We start from the raw sequence: 20,176 nt of genomic DNA, 5'->3' as shown, positions 1-20,176 counted from the left end.
GAGGCAAACCTAATCATGCTACTGGACCAGAAGAGACTTTCTAATTGTTTCTGACGATCTTGGTAAATCATAATTATTGAGACCCTTAAATTACAGCGGGAGAATCACATTTCAGAAACCCATGTCCTTTTCATCTGCAGCAGAAATAGAGACTTCTCCTATAATCTGAGTGGTTGTAATTCAGACACCTGCATCCTGTGTAACTGTTCAAATACTGGGGGTATTTCTAGTTGTTAAAAAAGAGTCCATTCCTCATGAGTGGGACTCAAGTTCAGATTGAGCACCATAGAGACAAACGTGGCACCTGTTTATTTATTCAAATAGAACCATGGAAACTGCAGACAACAGTCAGGACCACCCAGTGTACCTGGCTGGGGAACCAGTGGGGCAGGCACTTGCAATAATTTCATCTCTTACCTTGGTGTCTACTCAATTGCCATCGCAGATATAATACCTCCATGTGAACACTAATGAGGTCAATAAACTGCAGGTAGCCAAATAGATTCGTAACCTGCTATAGACTCAGTATTATTACTGGCAATGGAAAGTACTGTGCTCTACACACCACAGGCAGCTCCCTCACACTTTCCATTACGTATTGCATTTACATTGGGAATCTGAATCCTGCTAGGACAGGGTTAGTGAAACAGACTCCAGTCACCTGCTGCTGCTTCCATTCCAGTCACCTGAACACACAACCATGCTCACTGCTCTGATATCTCTTGGGGCAATGCTGGAGGCACGTTAATCTCCAGCTGCTCTCTCTCCAGTGTCTGAGAGTCTACTGGAGTCATGTTAATTTCTTGTCCACTCTAACTCCTGACCTCTATTTGGGTGCATGCTGGTGAAGACATGTTAATGCCAAGCCTTTAAACACACAGACACTCTCTCTTTCTCTCTCTCATGTGTCTGTTTGGGAAAATTACATTACCCCAGCTTGTCCCTCTCCTATTACACACTGACACCTCCAAAGGCAGAATCATCTGCTAACACATTCTCTTTGAGGGGGAAGAGGCCCTGCACTTTACAGGTCACAATATACACTGCTGTTAACAGCAGCTGCACAAACTCTCTCTCCTTCTCTAAAGCAGCTACTGTACATTTCCCATCACCAGGGAGAAAAATTTTCACCATCTCATAAGCCCACCTGTCCCCACTCAGCTGGTAAAAGTTTTCCTGACACCCAGGTTACAGGGAGAAGACAGGCCCTGGATCTTGCAGATACAAAGCCCCCTGGAACCTTTTTCTCGGCTGATGGGGTATTAGATCTAGCAGAAGCCTGTGGTACACTCATTGTTACAGAGGCTTCAGAAGCCAATACTCCCTGTGAGGACAGAGGAATCTGGTACAAAGGAGCATTCTTACCTTCTAAGCCAATTCGCCGCACAGCTGGAGGTAAAACAATTACTTCATTACAGTCTCTCTCTCTCACACACACACACCCCTCTTCTAGTGGAATTCACAGCAACACCATTGCAACTTTAGAATAATATTCGTGTTCTAAAAATGTCTGCAACGGAGGCCAAGAAAAACAGCTTTGTGTTCAGAGGAAGCTCTGTGGTCAAAATGATGTCATCAGAAAGCGCCAAATTAATTTCCTGTGGTTACATCCTACAGGAAATCCAAGAGGCTCAGCTTTCTCACAAACCCAAGTAGCCATTTGTTGTCAGTAACAGTTAATTATGTACCCAGATGTGTCATACATTGAACACTATTGTGAATAAGCTTCATTCACCTGAATTCTAGTGCACTGGGTTTCAATACAAAACACTCTTGGATTCAGGGCATTAGCCTCAGACAAAATAAAACCCACTCAGCTCAGCTTCTGGGAATTGTTTCCATTACTGGCCTAATGTTAATGAAACAGAGCACTCAGCACTTGCTACTCAGGACCACTTCTCAGATGAGCTACTCTGTGTTCTAGCTCTCTCTCTAGGTTCTGACATGGCCTCCCTCAGCATGGTGCTTGAGCCCTGTCCCAATATTGCAAAGTGTACACATCTGATGTAGTTCTTTCCCCCACCAGTCACCAGCATCTGGGCTTTGCTTCTGTATTATGTCCTTTTGTTTGTTTTGGGTGGCAATGCTCTTGGTGAGTCTGTCAGGGCAGGTCAGTGCGCTGCTCTGGAAGTGTGAAGGGGCCATTTCCCGCACTCAGCCAGCTACAAGACTAGCCTCGGATTCACACCATGGTCTCTGAATAGAACATAAAACCCAGTGAAGGAGCTGTCGGTCTGCGGTCAGACCTAGTGGTCAGAGCAGGAATCAGGCACCAGGAACCAGAGGTCTGAGCCAGAGAGAGAGTTGGGAATCAAGCAAACAGTCAAAGCTGGAGTCAGTAGCCTGGGGTGGGCTGTAGAAGCAGGAAACTGAACAAGGGAGGAGGGCAGGAATCAGGAACAAGGCAGGACTCAGGAGTCAGGCGAGAAGGCAAGGTCCAGTGTAGCAGCAAACCAGGGATCACCTAGTTGCTCAGATAACTTCCTGTGCTTCCTTCTGGCTGAAAGAGTGAGTCTTAGCCAACTGGAGAGGCTGGACATCTCCAATTGGGAGCCAGGTGGGCGACACTTATGGTGAGCTAGGACCCACCAAGCCCATACTCCCCGTTTGCTGCTGGGTAGTGGCTGCAGTCTGAGGACTGCCTGGGGGACCCATAGACCCAGGTTCAAGATCTGCGATCCCTCACACGAGCTCTGCATCAAAGGCCAGGAAATCCAACCTGCCTGGCAGGCTCCCGTGTACGTGCTGAATGCAGTGCATACATTTCTAGGTAGCAGCCATTGTCTGTGTAACTCCAGATGACACCAAGCTGTCCTAGAAGCTTACCTAACACCTGGCGCATAGGTAGGCTTTGGGTGCTGGCACTACTAGGCTGGGAGCCCAAGCTCACTCACTGGGGGAACCTTCAGAGACTTCCAACCCCAACCTCCTTTAGCACCCTGTGGCTCTATTAGTATTTACACCAGGCCTTAGACTTCCCCTTGATATCCATGTGGCAGCTGATTCCCTCCTCCAACAGTCAGCATCTCTATCTGCCCATGGCCCTCCTCACACTGCTCTTCCTTACATCTCCATCAGCTTCTGGGATCAGCCCTGCAGAGCCCGTGGGGCTGCTGAGAAATACCCCAGGAGGAGCTGCAGCTATGTAGATTGGCCACTTACAATGCACAGGGAGTTCTAGTCAGGACAGCTATAAAAAGAGGATGGGTAACAGCTTCCCAGCCATGTGTGAACAGAAACAGGGAAGAAGAAAGTGATTGGGGAAATTTTCAAGATGGTAAATAATCATAAAATTATTTGGCAGCAACCTGCTCCCAACCACAGATCCTCCACTATTCACTGCAGGATGCATTTTCTAACAGCTTACACGTCAGTAAACTTGGCAGCCACCTAAAATAGAGCTTCACAACCAAGCACTGGTATGGCCACTCTTACACCCTCAACTACATCTGACCCCAAAGACACCCCTTTCCCCCCACTCACACAGACTCAAACCTGGCCTCAAACACAATCTCACACATACTCATGCCCCCTCACCCACAATTTGCCTTCAACCATATCCACTCACCCTCAACCTTCCTTCAATTCTCCCCAATCCTACCCCCTGTAAATTCTCACTGTAAGTTCCTGAACTATTGGATACAAAATCTTTTGTTTGAGAAAGTACACTAAAATGTCCTTATAGTGAACTCACAGAGGCTAGCTCTCAGGACATACACTCCTCAAAGATCCCTTAGCCTGCACACAGTACGCTCCTCTGAGCTGGCAGAAGGCCCAGTTTAACACCTGAGAGGCTGTGGGGTAAATACCAAGGAGATTCAGATGAAGTAAATAACAGCCATTAACACCAACACTGCAGCTCACATGTCATTTTATACTTTCCGGATTGCTAAATCAATCATACTTGCTTATTTACATATAACTGTTGTATGGTTTCTGTCTCCCCTACCCCCCTGCTTTGTATGTTGCTTGTTTTATTAAGTCTGGGAGCTTCTTGGGGAAGGGACTGTCTTGCATTGCATGAATAGAAAGTGCATAGCACATGGTGTGTGCTAGTGCACTCCAAATGAATAGTATTAGTAGCAGGTAGAGGCCCCACCCAAGGCCAGGGCCCTTTGTGCTAGGTGCTGTGCATACACATAGTAAGAGCAGTCTCTGGCCCACAGAGTCTCCGGTCTAAACTGACAGGACAAAGTGTGGGAGTGAACAGAGGCAGAGAGAGGTGACATGACTTGCCCAAGGTCACACAGCAGGTTAGAGACAGGCCGAGATGGGAATAGAACCAGAGTCTCCTGATGCTCAAGCCTATGCACTATCCACTGGACCATGCTGTCTCCATAATAGCAATCAGAGAATCATAGACTCGTAGTGACGTCTTGAGTCCCTGCCAGTCCTAATCCCATCCCTTACACTCAGGGCAGGACTAAGTGTCATGTTACATGTCAGGTGGACAAGAAGTTACATAACTTCAAATTTCCCAGAGGGGCAAAGGGGCAGGCAGGCAGGGATTCTCGGGATCTCAGGGGGATGTTCTGTGCTTCTCCAGAAAGCCACACAGTGCCAATTCCCAATCCAGTCTATTTAGCAAGGTTCCTACCTCTCTGTCCTTGAGTTTCATGGCGAGCACCAGCTGATGTCTGTGGTTAGTAAGGGCCTCCCGGTAATTTCCTTTGGAGAAGAATGCGGAGCCCAGATTCCCATGAGCTCGGCATTCTCCCGTCTGGTCACCTGAGTCACATGCAAACAAAACAAAAGTTAGCTAACGAAGGGTCTTTGGAAGAGTCCAGCCAAGAGAGTGGAACACATCATTCAAAGGATGCTCCATTGGGAGAGCCATGTTCAGAACAAACCTGGCCACAGACTCAGTACGCAGCCAGAGTTCTCCTCACTTCCCAGTCCTTGAAGAGGGAAGCACACAATTCTCCAAATCAACCCCCAGACTCCACTTTAATGTCACCTTAGACCCCTCTTTGGCTTAACACCTTGGTAACAGCTTCACTTTTTCATGTTTACTTTTTGTTGAAGATGTGAGCAATCTGTGTCCATGAAAATGCAGGGCTGGATTGGACAGGGTTGGTTCAGGTATAGTGCTGACAAGCACTGGGCCAGCTTTCTCAGCAAACATCCCCTCCTCATCCCCCATCCCCTCACATACCTCTGCTAACGCCCTGAGTCCTGCCCTGCAGCACACCTGCTATTCCATTTTGCAGTCTCACGTAGCTCGCCCAACTTCTGTAACCATTGATCTTCAGCAATGACACCTCCAACCCTTGTGGTCCCACATCCTGCAGCCGATGCCCTCTAATCCGGGCCTACAGCACCCCTAAGTAACGTACATCCCACCTGGCATGGTAACCTTTACCCAGAGATCTACCCAGTCAGCCCCTCCATCTCCCTCTCTGCCAATGTCCCTTCCTCCCTCCCTGTTCTGCCTCTCGCTAATCCAGTCCTGAACCACTTTGGAGAAAAGACTAACAGCCATGTCAAACTGTGCCCCAGTGCTTGCCGATTTCACCATCAGACCAGTGTCTTAGCTCTCACAAGGATCTGTGTCAGATATTTCAGAGAAATCTTTAAGAAACCACAAAAGAGGGAAATTCCATCCCTGTTCAATCCTGTCCAGTGTGACTGTGAATGCACCCAGCCTTTCCTTTTCTGGGTTCTGCTAAGCTCTGCACTTGAATTATATCTTGTTAACAGTGAGCTCAGCCAGTTAAGTATACATTGTGCTAAGCAGTATTTCATTCTACCAATATTAAAGTTGTGGCTTTTCAATTTCACTGCATGTCCCTTCTTGTACTATGGAACAGAGTGAATAGCAATGCCCAGTCTACCTCCTCTGTACTGTTTATTGCTCTGCACAATTCGCATCCTCCTTCTTATTTGCCTCCGCTCTAACTAAACAATCCCAGATTTTCCAATCTCTCTCCATATGGCAGTCGTTCTAGGCCTCTAATTATTTCTGTCACTCACCTCAGAACCTCTCTATTTCTACTTTATTCTCTGAGATAGGAGAACCAGGAACGAACATACTATTTCAGGTGATGGCATGCCATTGATTTACATAATGGGTTTAATTGTTATTTTCCATCAAATTCCTGTGAACACTAATATCTTGTTTGTTTTTTTTGACTGCTACTGCACGGTGAGCAGTGGTTTCATTGAGCGGCCCACAATGATGCCCCAGTCTCTCTCCTGAGTTATGACAACTACTTCAGAATCCTGTGATTTCCTAGTCCACATTACAAACTTTTGCCAGCATGTGTCTATTGGGTAGGAATGGGGGGAAACCACACCCCTAACTGACACAGTGATGCCAGCAAAAATACTAGTGCAGACCAATGTTCCCTCTAATTTTTTCCATTCCTGTGCGGAATGAATTTTATGTGCACCAATATCGAGATGATGTGCACGTGCACCACCAGTAGAAACAAAAAACCTAGATATAATATATATTTTTTAAAAGTTACCATAGGGATTACTCTAACCAGGACAGGATAGGCATTTTAGGGCTCACTACTCAAAGAGTTAAATTTAAGCAAAAGAGAGAAATAAAAATACGAAATGCATAGACCAGTCAAAAAACTAAAACAACAGCACTTTGTAAAAATAAAATTACAGAGAATATATGTGCATTGCAGAAAGTACCATGACCACCACCACCATAAGTATCTGTTGGGAGGTGAGTGTGTGTATGTGCGAGAGAGAGAGAGAGAGTGTGCGTGTGTACATGTGTGAAAGAGAAACCAAGATAGAGAGAGAGCGAGAGAGAGTGTGTGTGTGTGTGTGTGTGTGTGTGTGTGTGTGTGTGTGTGTGTGTGACAGAGAGAGAGAAAGACAGAGAAAGAGAGAGAGACCCGCACACAGAGAGAGAGAGAGAGAGAGTGTGTGTATGTGTGTGTGTTGGCTTCTGGAGAAGTGTATAAGAGACCATGTTTGTCTCTTTAAGGACAGCGGCACTTTGCAGTCTGTAGGCTTGTTCAGATTGCAGCAGCCACCAGCAGTTCCGTCTAACTCCCGAGCCCTGTCTGCCCCTTCCCCGTTTTGCGGAGATGGGGTACATGGGCAAGGGGACACCCTGATATTAGTACCTCCCACATCCTTCCACCACCTCCTCTCCCCCCCCAGCAAGCAGGAGGGTCCCGGGAGCAGCCGGCCAGGGGCTCCAAGGCAGAGGACAGGAGCAGCAAGGGGGGGCACCGGAACACAAGTTGCAGGATGTGCGCAGCTCTACTTGAGTGATTCTTGTGCAGCTTAGAGGGAACACTGGTGCAGACCCAGTTACACCAGCAAGATAGTCCTGCTGCCATGACACATTCTTTGGGGAATGTGGTTTAATTAAGCCAAAAGCAGAACTTTTGTCAGCATAAGCCGTGTCTCCACTAGGGCACATTGCCAGAATAGCTAGACTGGGTTAACTATGGCAGCAAAGCATTTGTAGGGTAGACAAGCCCTGAGTAGTTCAGATTATTTGAGCACACACCTCACTTTACTCTGCAAATGATATACTGTTACGTTTATGACCTAATGAAAGTTGTGTGCCCAAGTCTCTGGAGGGGAAAAGCCAGTTCACAGACACACGATACCACAAAGTGTCCCTTGAGTGTCCCTTCAGCACGTACCTGGGATCCCCATAACCCACCTCACACAGTCTGTTGTAAATAAGAATATTGTTTGCGTGGCTCAGCAGCCTGTGAAATGGCACAGCAGCTTCAGCACTAACGATGCTTCCCTTCATTTATCCCACTGCCATTCCTGTTAATTTGCTCCATTTATATCAATACAGCACTAAACCAGGGATTAAGTGAGTGAAAATGAGAACTCTACCTAATGTCTTGGCTACATCCAAGTCCTGCTGCATGTATCCTGTGCTTTTCTCTGTGTTCCCAAGAGACCAGTAAGCACTGCTTAGAGCAGAGAACACTGATCCCCTCAGCTTCAGGCTGCAAGTGCCAATCTTCAGTGCAGCTTCTAACACAACCACAGAGGCACCATGGTGGCCTGCAGTCAGGAGCTCCTGGCCAACCACCGATACCACCACAAAGGGGCTCTTGTCCAGCTTCATCTTCTGAAGTTGCTGATAAGTTGGCTCGAGTGACTCTAAAATAAGGAAGGGAAGGCAGAATTACTCCACAGGCCAAAGGTACACAAGCATCCTGAAGTCAGTCCATTAACACCCATGAGAGGTGAACGACAAAGTGACGTGAATTTTGTAATATGTATTCAATAGCACATCTAGAAATATCAGCTATTTGAGTGTCACAGTCCTGCACTTCGCACATCAAGAGCAAGAGAAGAAGAAGAAAATTAACTGGGTGAAACCCACTAAAAAGGGAAAGCAGCCACTCAGCAACAAGGAACCTATTGGAATTGGCTTAACGGGTCACAAGAACAAGGAGGAGTATCAGGTGCCCCTGGACTATAGGTGCTATCCTGAGTGACCAAACTGGACCTAGGATAGCCACTGCTGCTGGAGAGCAGTTATACCGAATTGTTTTATTAGTCCCATGAAGCCTGCCATAGTATGTCCCTTAAAGGACAATGATAAGGCTGGGGTTTCAAATCTGCAGCTCTCTAGGCAACCATACGGTGTTAAAATGTAATTTTTAAAAATTAGGATGGTTGCACTTCTTGACAAGGCTGTTCTCGCCTGAATCAACATAACCATGGCACCCTGAGAAAGCCATTTATGCCCTACTTTCATTATTTCTGCCTACAATTATTAACTGTATGTACAGCAAGCAGAGAGCATTTTAACAGCCCTCTGAGGAGTGGAATAGGCTGCCCATGTTGTATATTACGAGTGACATTCCAGTCAGGGATGGGGATAAATACACACATAAGATGGTGATCTCTTCTGGTACTGCAGTTCCTGTGTAATACAGGATCCTATCTCTGATGGTGGCCAATGGCAGACGATGCAGAGGAAGCCACAAGCATGTACAGATTAACTGTTATTTATACAGTGTTGTTGATGGGCAAGGCCTGTACGAACAAGTACAAAGACAGGCCCTGTTGTCAGGAGTTTACAGTTCGAGGGCTTGTCTTCGCGTGCACGTGAAGATGCTACAATGCCAACTGGAGAGCGTCTCCTGTTAGCGTAGTTAGTCCACCTCCCTGTCGACGCAGCGCCGTCTGCTATGGTGGGAGACACTCCCCCGCTGACGCAGCGCCGTCTGCACAGGGGAGAGGGTTAAATTGGTATAACTGTGTTGCTCCAGGCTGTGGATTTTTCACAACCCTGAGTGACATAGTTATACTGATATAAGTCTGTAATGTAGACCTGGCTTTAATTAGAAAATGTAACACACCATGCGGAGGAGGGGCTCAGGGAGGAAAGACAATAGAAACAAAAGGCAGTGAAGACTGCTCCTAGAAAAAAAGGAGTTAAGAGTGAGCATGTCACGTGAGCTGTCTCACATGTAACATAACACTACAATCAGACAGGGGAACAGCATAGCCGGTGCTGGTTCTAGGCTGGAAAGTTGACATGAATTACCATGCAGACTGAGAACCATTACACTGTGAAAGTAGAGCTGGAACCAGGGCTTTCCCAGCAGAGATCACATGTCCAAGGTGTGCCATCCACGGAGGGAGGAGAGTGGTATTATTGTAGGAGGAGAGGTTTGGCCTCAGCTATCTGTATTGCAAACTTAAGTTCCACATAGCCGTAGTGAGCCAAGATAAAGAGATTTAACTTTTAATCTTTCCTCAGACGGCACTCAATGCTTCCAGCTCCTCTGCTCTTTGTTGCTCTTCTCTGAGCTCTGAATGAAAGAAATCCTAGCAATTACTATCCCTTAAATCTGACTGTAACTCCCATCCCTAGTACAATAATGGAATTGACTATGAAAGGAGAAAACTAACTCCGTAGGGGTATCAGCACCATGACCAATGTACCATGCTGTGGAGTTACAAGAACACATCATGTCACCCAAACTACATCGCCTTTCGGTGACCAGATTATCAGAGTGGATGAAGGGAGTGAAGTAAATGTTACCTCCGTGGATATCCCAGGTCACAAGATCTTATCTGAAAAACTAGCTCAAAGTAGCTTGTATATAAGTACGTTTACATGGATTGAACAACTGCCAGAGGACTATAACCAATAAAGAATAATAAAGACATTGTATGAAGTTTGGGGGACACGTCCAGAAGGATACAGAAAAGATCTGTACTCAGCTTGATCTTCTTTAATGATGTTGTTAATGATGTGAAGGGGAGGTGGGGATTAAATGACACACTAATGATCACAAACTGGGAGGTTCTGAACACCTGTGAGCAGGGAGATTTCATGTAACAGGGCCTAAAAGGGTTAAAAATGCAGTCAGGTTAACAAAGTGAAATTCAGCTTGGGAAAATTAGGTTCATATAGCCAAAAGCCTACTAGTCATTCCTTCAACTCCCTCTGCAAGACCCACCTCTGCAGCAAAGCCCACAAGAAATCACTGAGAGCTCCAGGGATGATTGGGGTAATTGGCATTTAGGTTATTTATTACCACAGGAACAATGGCAAAAATAGAGAGGTGTATGTGTGCAGATCTATGGGTATTTAATTCCCTTCCCACCAACCCACTGCGGTTATTTCTGTTTCTCAAAGGTAAGCTCTGTGGGGCAGGCACCATACCCTGGTATGTATCTGTACTGTGCCCAGCACACACAGGGTCACATTCTGAGCGGGGCTTCTGAATATTAGCATAACAATAATTAATATTACTGAGGCAAAAATAATCCAAGCGAGTCAGTGGAAGGGAGACACGTGGCAGCAGTAATACTGAGAGACCTAGAGGTCAGACTGAACAGCAACAAAGACATGAAATTGCAATACAATAAGACAGCAAGAAAGGCAGTCGCAGCTTTGGGCTGCTGACACAGAAGCATCACGTCCTGGAGCAGGGAGGGGATAGTCTCTCGGCAGTGTGATTGCTTCTAGAATATGGTACATTCCTTTCCGGCCACTTCAACACCACAACGATATGTACAGGTTGGAGGCAGTTCACAAAAGAGCTACCACGATGAAGAGCTGTAGAGTCTTCTAACTCTGCTGTCTCTGGTGAGAGCATGGTGTGCGCCATACGGACAGAAGGAGCTCACGGCTAATATCGAGGCAGGCAGCAGATTTGTTTTGATATGAGAGACAAAGAGAAGGATGAACCTGATGTTGTATTTATGGCAATATTCTAGGCAGCAGCAACACCGCAGGACAGAATAGGTGAAATTATCCTCATAGGGTATTTGCTACATAAGAAACATATCTAAATTAATTAATTTTGGAAGATGACAAGAAAACACTGCGAAAGGGAAACTGCATTTTTTTTTTCATATTTCAGCTCTGTTTGGCCCCTAAGTTCCAAAGCTCCCAGCAGCGTCTGCTGAGAGTCAGAGTTGATCCGCTCCATGCTCTGCACTGGGAAATGCCATTAGACCGCTCCAGCAAAGTGCATGCAATGAAACTGATTAGAAACAGTGCAGTCAGGGAATTCCCCTTCAGGAGAGTGAAATTCCCACCCCTGGAAGCGGGGATGTAATATACAGGGGAGGCTAGATGCCAGGGGGGCTGAAAGCATCAAATGCTCCAAGCCATCTTTATACTGGTCAAGGATAAAGTGAATTAGCAGCCTGGTCATCTGCCTCTTCTGGGGCTTTGTTCTAAGAGATATGAAAAATGAGCAAAAACTTCTGCAGAGCCCTGCTGGGTACCACAAGCGTAGGATTTCACAAAGCTGTTTACCCAAGTGCCAGAGTTCTTGCAGAGCTCAAGGGGCACACAGATACCACGGTATTGTGGGATCATATTGGGAGGATCAACAGAGCCGGTGCTGCTGCAAAGCCTGAGTTTCCAGTCTGCCCTCGCACTGAAACAGTTCGAGGGAGACTGATCTGCAGCAGTTGTACTGGGAATACTTGTGAAACATTAAGACGCTTGTGTGTGGAAAAGGAGAATTTCACAAGGAATAAGATGTTTGACCTCTAGTAGATGAGAGTGGAGAATACCATTGGCTGGAGAATACCAGTTCTGGTGGCCAGTTCAGTCTTTTCAGAGATGTTAGCCATGCATTAACTCCCAGGTAACACAGCCGGACTTCACAGGAACACAAGAACTGCCGTTCTAGATCAGGCCACGCCTATTCCAGTATCCCTGCCTCACCAGACAAGAGCAAAGCCCCCTTCTTCCAACATCCCCACCTCCCTGCCCCACTGAATCAGACAAGAGGCTCATCTAGTTTGGTTTCCACTCTGAGGGCTTGTCTACATCACAAAGTTGCAGCGCTGGTGAGGGGGTTACAGCGCTGCAACTTAGGAGGTGTACACATCTGCAGGGCATCACCAGCGCTGCAACTCCCTGTTTGCAGCGCTGGCCGTACTCCCGTTTTGTCTCGGGTGTAGAGGATCCAGCGCTGGTGATCCAGCGCTGGTAATCAAATGTAGACACTTACCAGCGCTTTTCTTCACCTCCGTGGAATAAGCAGGTATCCCAGCATACCTGAGGAAGCCTCTCTGGTAATCAAGCAGGTCTCCTTCCCCGGTTTGCTCTCGCGTTCCCCGAACCCCGAGCAAGCAGGTCTCCTTCCCTGCGGTTTGCAGAGGAGTTCGGGGAACGCGAGAGCAAACCGCGGCGAAGCTGGTCTCCTTCCCCGGTTTGCTCTCGCATTCCCCGAACCTCGGAGCAAGCAGATCTCCTTCCCTGCGGTTTGCAGGGGGGTTCGGGGAACGCGAGAGCAAACCGCGGCGAAGCTGGTCTCCTTCCCCGGTTTGCTCTCGCGTTCCCCGAACCCCTGTGCAAGCAGGTCTCCTTCCCTGCGGTTTGCTCTCGCGTTCCCCGAACCTCCGTGCAACCAGGTCTCCTTCCCTGCGGTTTGCAGGGGGGTTCGGGGAACGCGAGAGCAAACCGCGGCGAAGCTGGTCTCCTTCCCCAGTTTGCTCTCGCGTTCCCCGAACCCCTGTGCAAGCAGGTCTCCTTCCCTGCGGTTTGCTCTCGCGTTCCCCGAACCTCCGTGCAAGCAGGTCTCCTTCCCTGCGGTTTGCAGGGGGGTTCGGGGAACGCGAGAGCAAACCGCGGCGAAGCTGGTCTCCTTCCCCGGTTTGCTCTCGCGTTCCCCAAACCCCGAGCAAGCAGGTCTCCTTCCCTGCGGTTTGCAGGGGGGTTCGGGGAACGCGAGAGCAAACTGCGGCGAAGCTGGTCTCCTTCCCCGGTTTGCTCTCGCGTTCCCCGAACCCCCCTTGAAGCCGCCCAACAGCGCTGCAGTATGGCCACATCTAACACCACTTGCAGCGCTGGTTGCTGTAAGTGTGGCCACTCTGCAGCGCTGGCCCTATACAGCTGTACTAATACAGCTGTAACAACCAGCGCTGCAAAATTTTAGATGTAGACATACCCTGAGAGAGCCCAGCAGCAGGTGACCAAATGGAAGATGTAAAACGCCTATAATCTGCCTCTCATCACTTACGCAGGTTTCCTCCTGCCTCAAGCGTGGACTCAGCATCAGCTTCCAACTGAAATCTGCTTCCTACCTTCCTCGAAAATGCTGACCCCTTAGCACTGCTGTCCATTCAGGCTTGCAGCCAGCATAACTGCAGTGCCCTGGACACCGGTCACTTTGCTTACCTTGCATGGGAGATTTCATGGCGGCTTCCACCATCCCAACAAGAAGTTGCAGACTCTTGGGATCCTGAGCCAGCCCAGATGCAAATGCTGCCAGTGCGTCTGCATGGCGTCCAAGGTACTGAAGGGCAACACCCTGTCGGAAGTACGCCTGCAAGCCCAAAAGAAAGAGGCGAGTTATTGAAGTGATACGATCACAGAGTCCAAACATACATGACCAGGAAGCTAGTGCTGGGGAATAGAGGGGCTGCAAGAACACGCTCAGGTTTCCCTGTAGCACTTTCAGGTCAGGTCAATACTGGAAATTCTAAAGCTGGGTTTGGTTTCTGAATCCCCACAGAGCTGAGGAAAGGCTCACCCAGCCCATGCTGACAATTCTCACATGTTGCCCTGGAGTCGAAAGCCAACGCTACAATAATTTAAAATAAAGGTTTTCCTTCAGAACTGGCTCCCCCTCCTCCCCACAAGGCTGCTAATTTCTTTGTAATCGCCTAGCTCACAAAGCTTGTGAGTGGAGTTCCTCATTTCTCACTCCTGCCAACAAGACCCGAGCTTCACCACCCAACAAGAACTTTCTATTAACAGAGACCAAAAATCTCAAAGACAATTGCAATAAAATCACTGCCCAGAGCATCCGATCAGAACTCTCTCCTTCCCTCTGTATGCACATACAGCCTACTTCCACCACCATCCCAGCTCAGTGGAGTTCACTTCCCTTGCTTCCATCACCACCCGGGACATGTCAGCACTCTCACTGTTAATTATATTTTGTAATTTTCACTCATCAATGACCAGAGAATGATTCTATATTCAGATTCATTGAGCACCGACTCTGGAATTCACCCTCCTACTCCTCACCCAGCCTGATAGCACTGGAATCTGCTGACCTTCTGGGTGAACCTCAGTGACTACAAAAACAACAAGGAGTCCAGTGGCACTAACAGATTTATTTGGGCATAAGTTTTCATTGGTAAAAAACCCACTTCCTCGTTGTTTTAGTGGATACAGACTAATACGGCTACCCCTCTGATGCAGTTACTACTGCATTATGCAGATGTTTTGGTAGAAGTGGGTTGAGCAGGCAGCAGAGAGCTGCATCTGACTGCACTTAGAATACTAACTCCGACAGGCATTTCTCCCCACTGAACACATACACTTCATTTTTAATATGTTTACAGACATTTTGCTTTACTTTTTCCATTTCATGTTTTCTGCAAGTCTCCCCAGAGGCTACAGTAGAAGAGTCGTTGCAAACACACCTCTGCCTCACTGACATTCAAGGGAAGTTGCAATGCTTTTAAAATACATCTAACACCCACTCACCACTCATTTGTAATCCCAAACCAACAAGAGCATCAGTGTGCAGCTGCAAATAGTTCCCACTGGCAATTCCAGGTTCTGTATGTTCCCAGCCAGAGGTGCTAAGATCACAGACACACACAGTAGCAGGAGAAACCTGCCTTAACAAAGGGGTAGCAATGTCAGTGTCTCTCCCAGAGAAAACATGAAGCTCTGTGCTTGGGAGCTGGTGGGTAAGGGAACAAGGACTCTGCTGTCTAACATTCACATATAAAATGAAAGTCTATTTGTAACTTTTATGTCTGCACACTGATTGCATTAATTCAGGAGCTTCAACTAGATTTTACAAAAGCTTTGCTGTTCACAGATAACCCTTTACTGTCCTTTCCAGTAAATATCTCCTGGCTGCAAGCTCTGCCACATCCACTGCGCTGCCAAGTCTCTGGAGGAAGTTAAGCACAGCAAGCCCAGTTATGGTAAGAGAAAACACTCTTAAAAAGACTACAACTGCTGTAAGAACAGGATACTGCCCTGTCAGCTCCACGCTTGGCTTTGGTTCTTGAGGGCCTTCAGCTGCAGGCTCTCCCTGCACTCATAGGCAGGCCTCTCTATTCCTTCCCATTTGTAATAGAAACTAATCCTGTATTCAAGGTACATTAAGTAGACACACATTGAAGTCTTTTGTACTTAAACTGGACAGATCTGCAATTAAGATCCAAAATGACTTTTAATTAGGGCTTTCACGCACTTTCAGACTCCAGACCATGGAGGCAAAGACTAAGAAAAATAAAAAATGACATGGGAAATTTATAGACATGAATATTTAATCTATTTTCCATTACCAAGCATTGATTGGTTCTATAATTTTAAATGAATGAGATGGAGGCAAAATTCATTTAATTAACCTTTAGTAAAAATGTGTTCTTACTGAACCAAACCGGCAACTGTACTGGAAATCCAGTTCCGTGTTAATGAGATTACAGGCATGATGATTTAAATCAAAGAGAAACCCCAGGAACAAGGAGTGTGTGGCATGCAGTGGACACCCACTGTGTGGTCTCAGAGCACTGAGTGCATGGTCTTGTGAAGCATGATGCACACTTTGGGATCTCTGTTTCCCACACTCTCATTTAGGCTTGGTCTACACCTAAAAATTAGGTCAACATGGTTATGTGCCCATCTTTGAAAAAGGAGAATCCGGGGAACTACAGACCTGTCAGCCTCATCTCAGTCCCTGGAAAAATCATGGAGCAGGTCCTCAAGGAATCCAATTTGAGGAAAAGAAGGTGATCAGGAACAGTCCACATGGATTCACCAAGGGCAAGTCATACTTGACCAACCTGATTGCCTTCTATGGTGAGATAACTGGCTCTGTGGATATGGGGAAAGCAGTGGATGTGATATACCTTGACTTTAGCAGTTTTTGATACGGTCTCCCGCAGTATTCTTGCCAGCAGCAAGTTAAAGAAGTATGGACTGGATGAATGGACTATAAGGTGGATAGAAAGTTGGCTAGATTGTCGGGCACAACAAGTAGTGATCAACGGCTCGATATCTAATTGGCAGCCAGTATCAAGCGGATTGCTCCAGGGGTCAGTCCTGGGGCCGGTTTTGTTCAACATCTTTATTAATGATCTGGATGATGGGATGGATTGCACCCTTAGCAAGTTTGCGGATGACACTAAACTGAGGGGAGAAGTAGATATGCTGGAGCGTAGAAATAGGGTCCAGAGTGACCTAGACTAATTGGAGGATTGGGCCAAAATAATTCTGATGAGGTTCAACAAGGACAAGTACAGAGTCCTGCACTTAGGAAGGAAGAATCTCATGCACCGCTACAGGCTGGGGACCGACTGGCTAAGCAGCAGTTCTGCAGAAAAGAACCTGGGGATTACAGTGGATGAGAAGATGAATATGAGTCAGCAGTGTGCCCTTGTTGCCAAGAAGGCCAATGGCATATTGGGCTGTATTAGTAGGAGCATTGCCAGCAGATCAAGGGAAGTGATTATTCCCCTCTATTCAGCACTGGTGAGGTCACATCTGGAGTATTGTGTCCAGTTTTGGTCCCCTCACTACAGAAGGGATGTGGACAAATTGGAGAGAGTCCAGAGGAGGGCAACAAAAATGATTGGGGGCTGGAGCACATGACTTACGAGGAGAGGCTGAGGGAACTGGGGTTATTTAGTCTGCAGAAGAGAAGAGTGAGGGGGGATTTGATAGCAGCCTTCAACTACCGAACAGGGGGTTCCAAAGAGGATGGAGCTCTGGATGGTCTCAAGTTCCAATGAGGGAGGTCTTGGATATTAGGAAACACTATTTCACTAGGAGGGAGGTGAAGCACTGGAATGGGTTCCCAAGGGAGGTGGTGGATTCTCCATCCTTAGAGGTTTTTACGGTCCTGCTTGACAACGCCCTGGCTTGGATGATTTAGTTGGTGTTGGTCCTGCTTTGAGCAGGGAGTTGGACTAGATGACCTCCTGAGGTCTCCTCCAACCCTAATCTTCTATGATTCTATGTCAGTCAAGGGTGAAGGAAAAAACCCACCCCTAGCCAACACTGCTATGCTGACCTAATCCGCAGCACAGATGCATTTATGTTGACAGCAGAATGCTTCTGTTGATGTAGCTACTGTTCTTCAGGGAGGTGGCATTTCTACACCAATGGAAAATGTAGATGTTAAGATAGGCTGCATCTACAATATGGAGTTATGCCAGCATAGTCTCCATAGTGTAGACACAGCCTCAGTTTCCCTTCTGTACAGCTTGATGACAGAAATACCATGCAGGGATGGAGTCTTGCAGCAGCTTACACATAGGCAGTTTGGCTCTGAAGGGGCACAGTAGCCAGAGACACCTTGTAAGCCAGTGTGGCCTGGGGATTCTTGTGCACTGATGTGTTTGTAGTGTGTGTGGGCTAAGGAACCCAGTAATAACCTGGGGAGCAGAACGTCAGTTTCTGCTCTCCTGCCCTCTCCTTACCCAGCCCAGGTGGGGAAAGTGACCTGGATGCAGGGAGCCCTGATGTTGCTCCTTGATCCTCCATCACAGCCCCCTAGGGGTATGCTGGGTAGAGGAGTCCAGGTGGAGAGCAGAGCAAGCAGCAATGCCAGCTGCTTCGTGCATCCAGGTCAGTTTTCCCATGCGGGTGCAGGAGGAGGATACACAGGTTAGGGCAAAGGGGGAAAAGTGCAGGGGTTGGGGTGCAGAAGGAGGTATGGATTAGGGGCACAGGAGGGGGCAGAAGTTGGGGTGAAGGAGCACAGTGCAGGGGTTGGGGTGCAGAAGGGGGTATGGATTAGGGGCACAGGAGGGGGCAGAAGTTGGGGTGAAGGGGCACAGTGCAGGGGTTGGGATGCAGAAGGGGGTATGGATTAGGGGCACAGGAGGGGGCAGAAGTTGGGGTGAAGGGGCACAGTGCAGGGGTTGGGGTGCAGAAGGGGGTATGGATTGGGGCACAGGAAGGGGAAGAAGTTGGTGTGAAGGGGCACAGTGCAGGAGTTGGGGTGCAGAAGGGAGGTGCAGGGAGTAGGTATGAAGGGGCACAAGAATTAGAGTAAAAGAGGCACACACAGTGCAGGGGCTGGGGCAAAGGAGGTGACTGCAGGGATTGGGGTGAAGAGGCGCAGCGACTGGGGTTTGGGATGGAGCAGGGACTAGGGGTACAGAAGAGGAGTGCACGGGGCACAGTGCAGGGGTTGGGGTGCAGGAGGGAGGTGCAGGGATTGGGGTACAGAAGGGGAGTGCAGGGATTGGGGTTAAGGGAGACAGGGATTGGGGTTTGAGATGCAGGAGGAAGGTGCAGGGACTGGGGGTGCAGGAGGGAGGTGCAGGGATTAGGGTGAAGGGGAACAGGGATTGGGGTTTGGGATGCAGGAGGAAGGTGCAGGTACTGGAGTGCAGGAGGGGAGTGCAGGGATTGGGGTGAAGGGGGCACAGTGTAGGGGTCAGAGACACAGGAAGAAGGTGCAGGGATTGGGGTGAAGGGGGCACAGTCTCGGTGTTAAGGTACAGGAGGGGCCAGAGGTTAGGCATGAAGGGAGTGTAGGGATTAGGGGCACAGGAGGGGAAGCAGGCACAGGGGTAGGGTGACCGGATGTTCCAATTTTATAGGGACAGTCCCGATATTTGGGGCTGCTTCTTTTTTTTAATGGGCTCCCCCCACCCTGTCCTGATTTTTCACATTTGCTCTCTGGTCACCCTACATAGGGGTGAAAGGGGCACAGTACAGGGATTGGGGTAAAGGGAAGGTGGGTAGCCTGGGGAGCCCACGGGGCCAGGGACATCAAAATGCAAGTTTGCCCAGGGTGCCATTTTCCCTAAGGCCAGCCCTGACCCTAATCCTTGTTTCTCATCTCTGAATCCCTCTACTTCAATCATATCTTTTGGAGGTAGGGATGATTCTGCCCCCAGCCCTGCAGAGATTCCTACACACAGCACTGTACTTTAATGGTAGCAAAACAATGAAATATTTACTAGTGAAACATGGCCTCTTTCTAGAGCTTCCCCTCAGGCAGGGCCCTGAAGTGCTTTATCGACACTGCGTGCTGAACAAAGGCTGCAAATAGCCCTGTGAGGCTGCCCCGGTGGAGGAGCTGAGGCACAGAGACATGATCACAGCTCCATCGCACCCCAGCTGACAGTTGTCACAGACAAAGAGGCAGGTTTTGTTCAAGACAGGATGCCCACACCAGAGGCTCGACCTCCCCACTGGGTTTGTCACACTATTTACGCAACTGTCACTGTAACTAAATAGGCCAACTGGGGCATAAACTATTAGCCCATTTTCTTCTGTGTTTGGAACAAAGAGGTTTATTTCAGCACTGCACATAACCCTCGACACAGCTTGGGGTAATCATTAATTGAACAAGCCTCTCTCCTCCTCCTCCCCTGCTCATTTCTTACCCTGGAGTCAACTGACTGTCTCCTGACAATTTGCACACATTTCCCTAATATCGTCCCTTACTCCAGAGTGACGCTGGAGGTCACTTGCAGCTTGCTCCTTAGTGCCTGCCCAGAGAGGAGAGGAGCGCTCATTAATCAGTGAAACAAGTGACTGGCAGTGCCTTCCTAGAGCATCATGGATGGAGCTCTAAGGAAGCAGCAGTGACAGAGGGTAAATAAATGCTGCTTTACTAACAGGCTGAGAAGAGCTCAGTTGTCGATAGAGAACTGAAACGCCATTAACAATTCAAATCTCGTTTCAGGAGATGCTGGGCTGGTAATGGAAACCAGTTTTAGAAGCTCAACACAACTAAAGATAGACTAGACATGTCAT

At 48.1% G+C, this 20,176-nt stretch overlaps 1 protein-coding gene across 2 annotated transcripts in view; it reads right to left on the bottom strand.

Annotated features, from left to right (window-relative positions):
- TTC28 (tetratricopeptide repeat domain 28) overlaps nt 1-20,176 on the bottom strand; it is a 316,685-nt gene that overhangs the window by 178,908 nt on the left and 117,601 nt on the right. For both annotated transcript variants that reach the window (XM_030582635.1, XM_030582636.1), the window contains exons 2-4: nt 13,607-13,754; nt 7,828-8,100; nt 4,598-4,728 (exon numbers count right to left, since the gene is read on the bottom strand). In XM_030582635.1, the coding sequence (XP_030438495.1) occupies nt 4,598-4,728; nt 7,828-8,100; nt 13,607-13,754 (552 nt within the window). The remainder of the gene's footprint in view (nt 1-4,597; nt 4,729-7,827; nt 8,101-13,606; nt 13,755-20,176) is intronic.

This window comes from Gopherus evgoodei, chromosome 13, assembly GCF_007399415.2.
Source record: "Gopherus evgoodei ecotype Sinaloan lineage chromosome 13, rGopEvg1_v1.p, whole genome shotgun sequence".
Lineage (NCBI taxonomy): Eukaryota > Metazoa > Chordata > Testudines > Testudinidae > Gopherus > Gopherus evgoodei.
The sequence above is the reverse complement of the archived record's forward strand: the minus strand, read 5'-3'. Positions and strand labels throughout refer to the sequence as shown.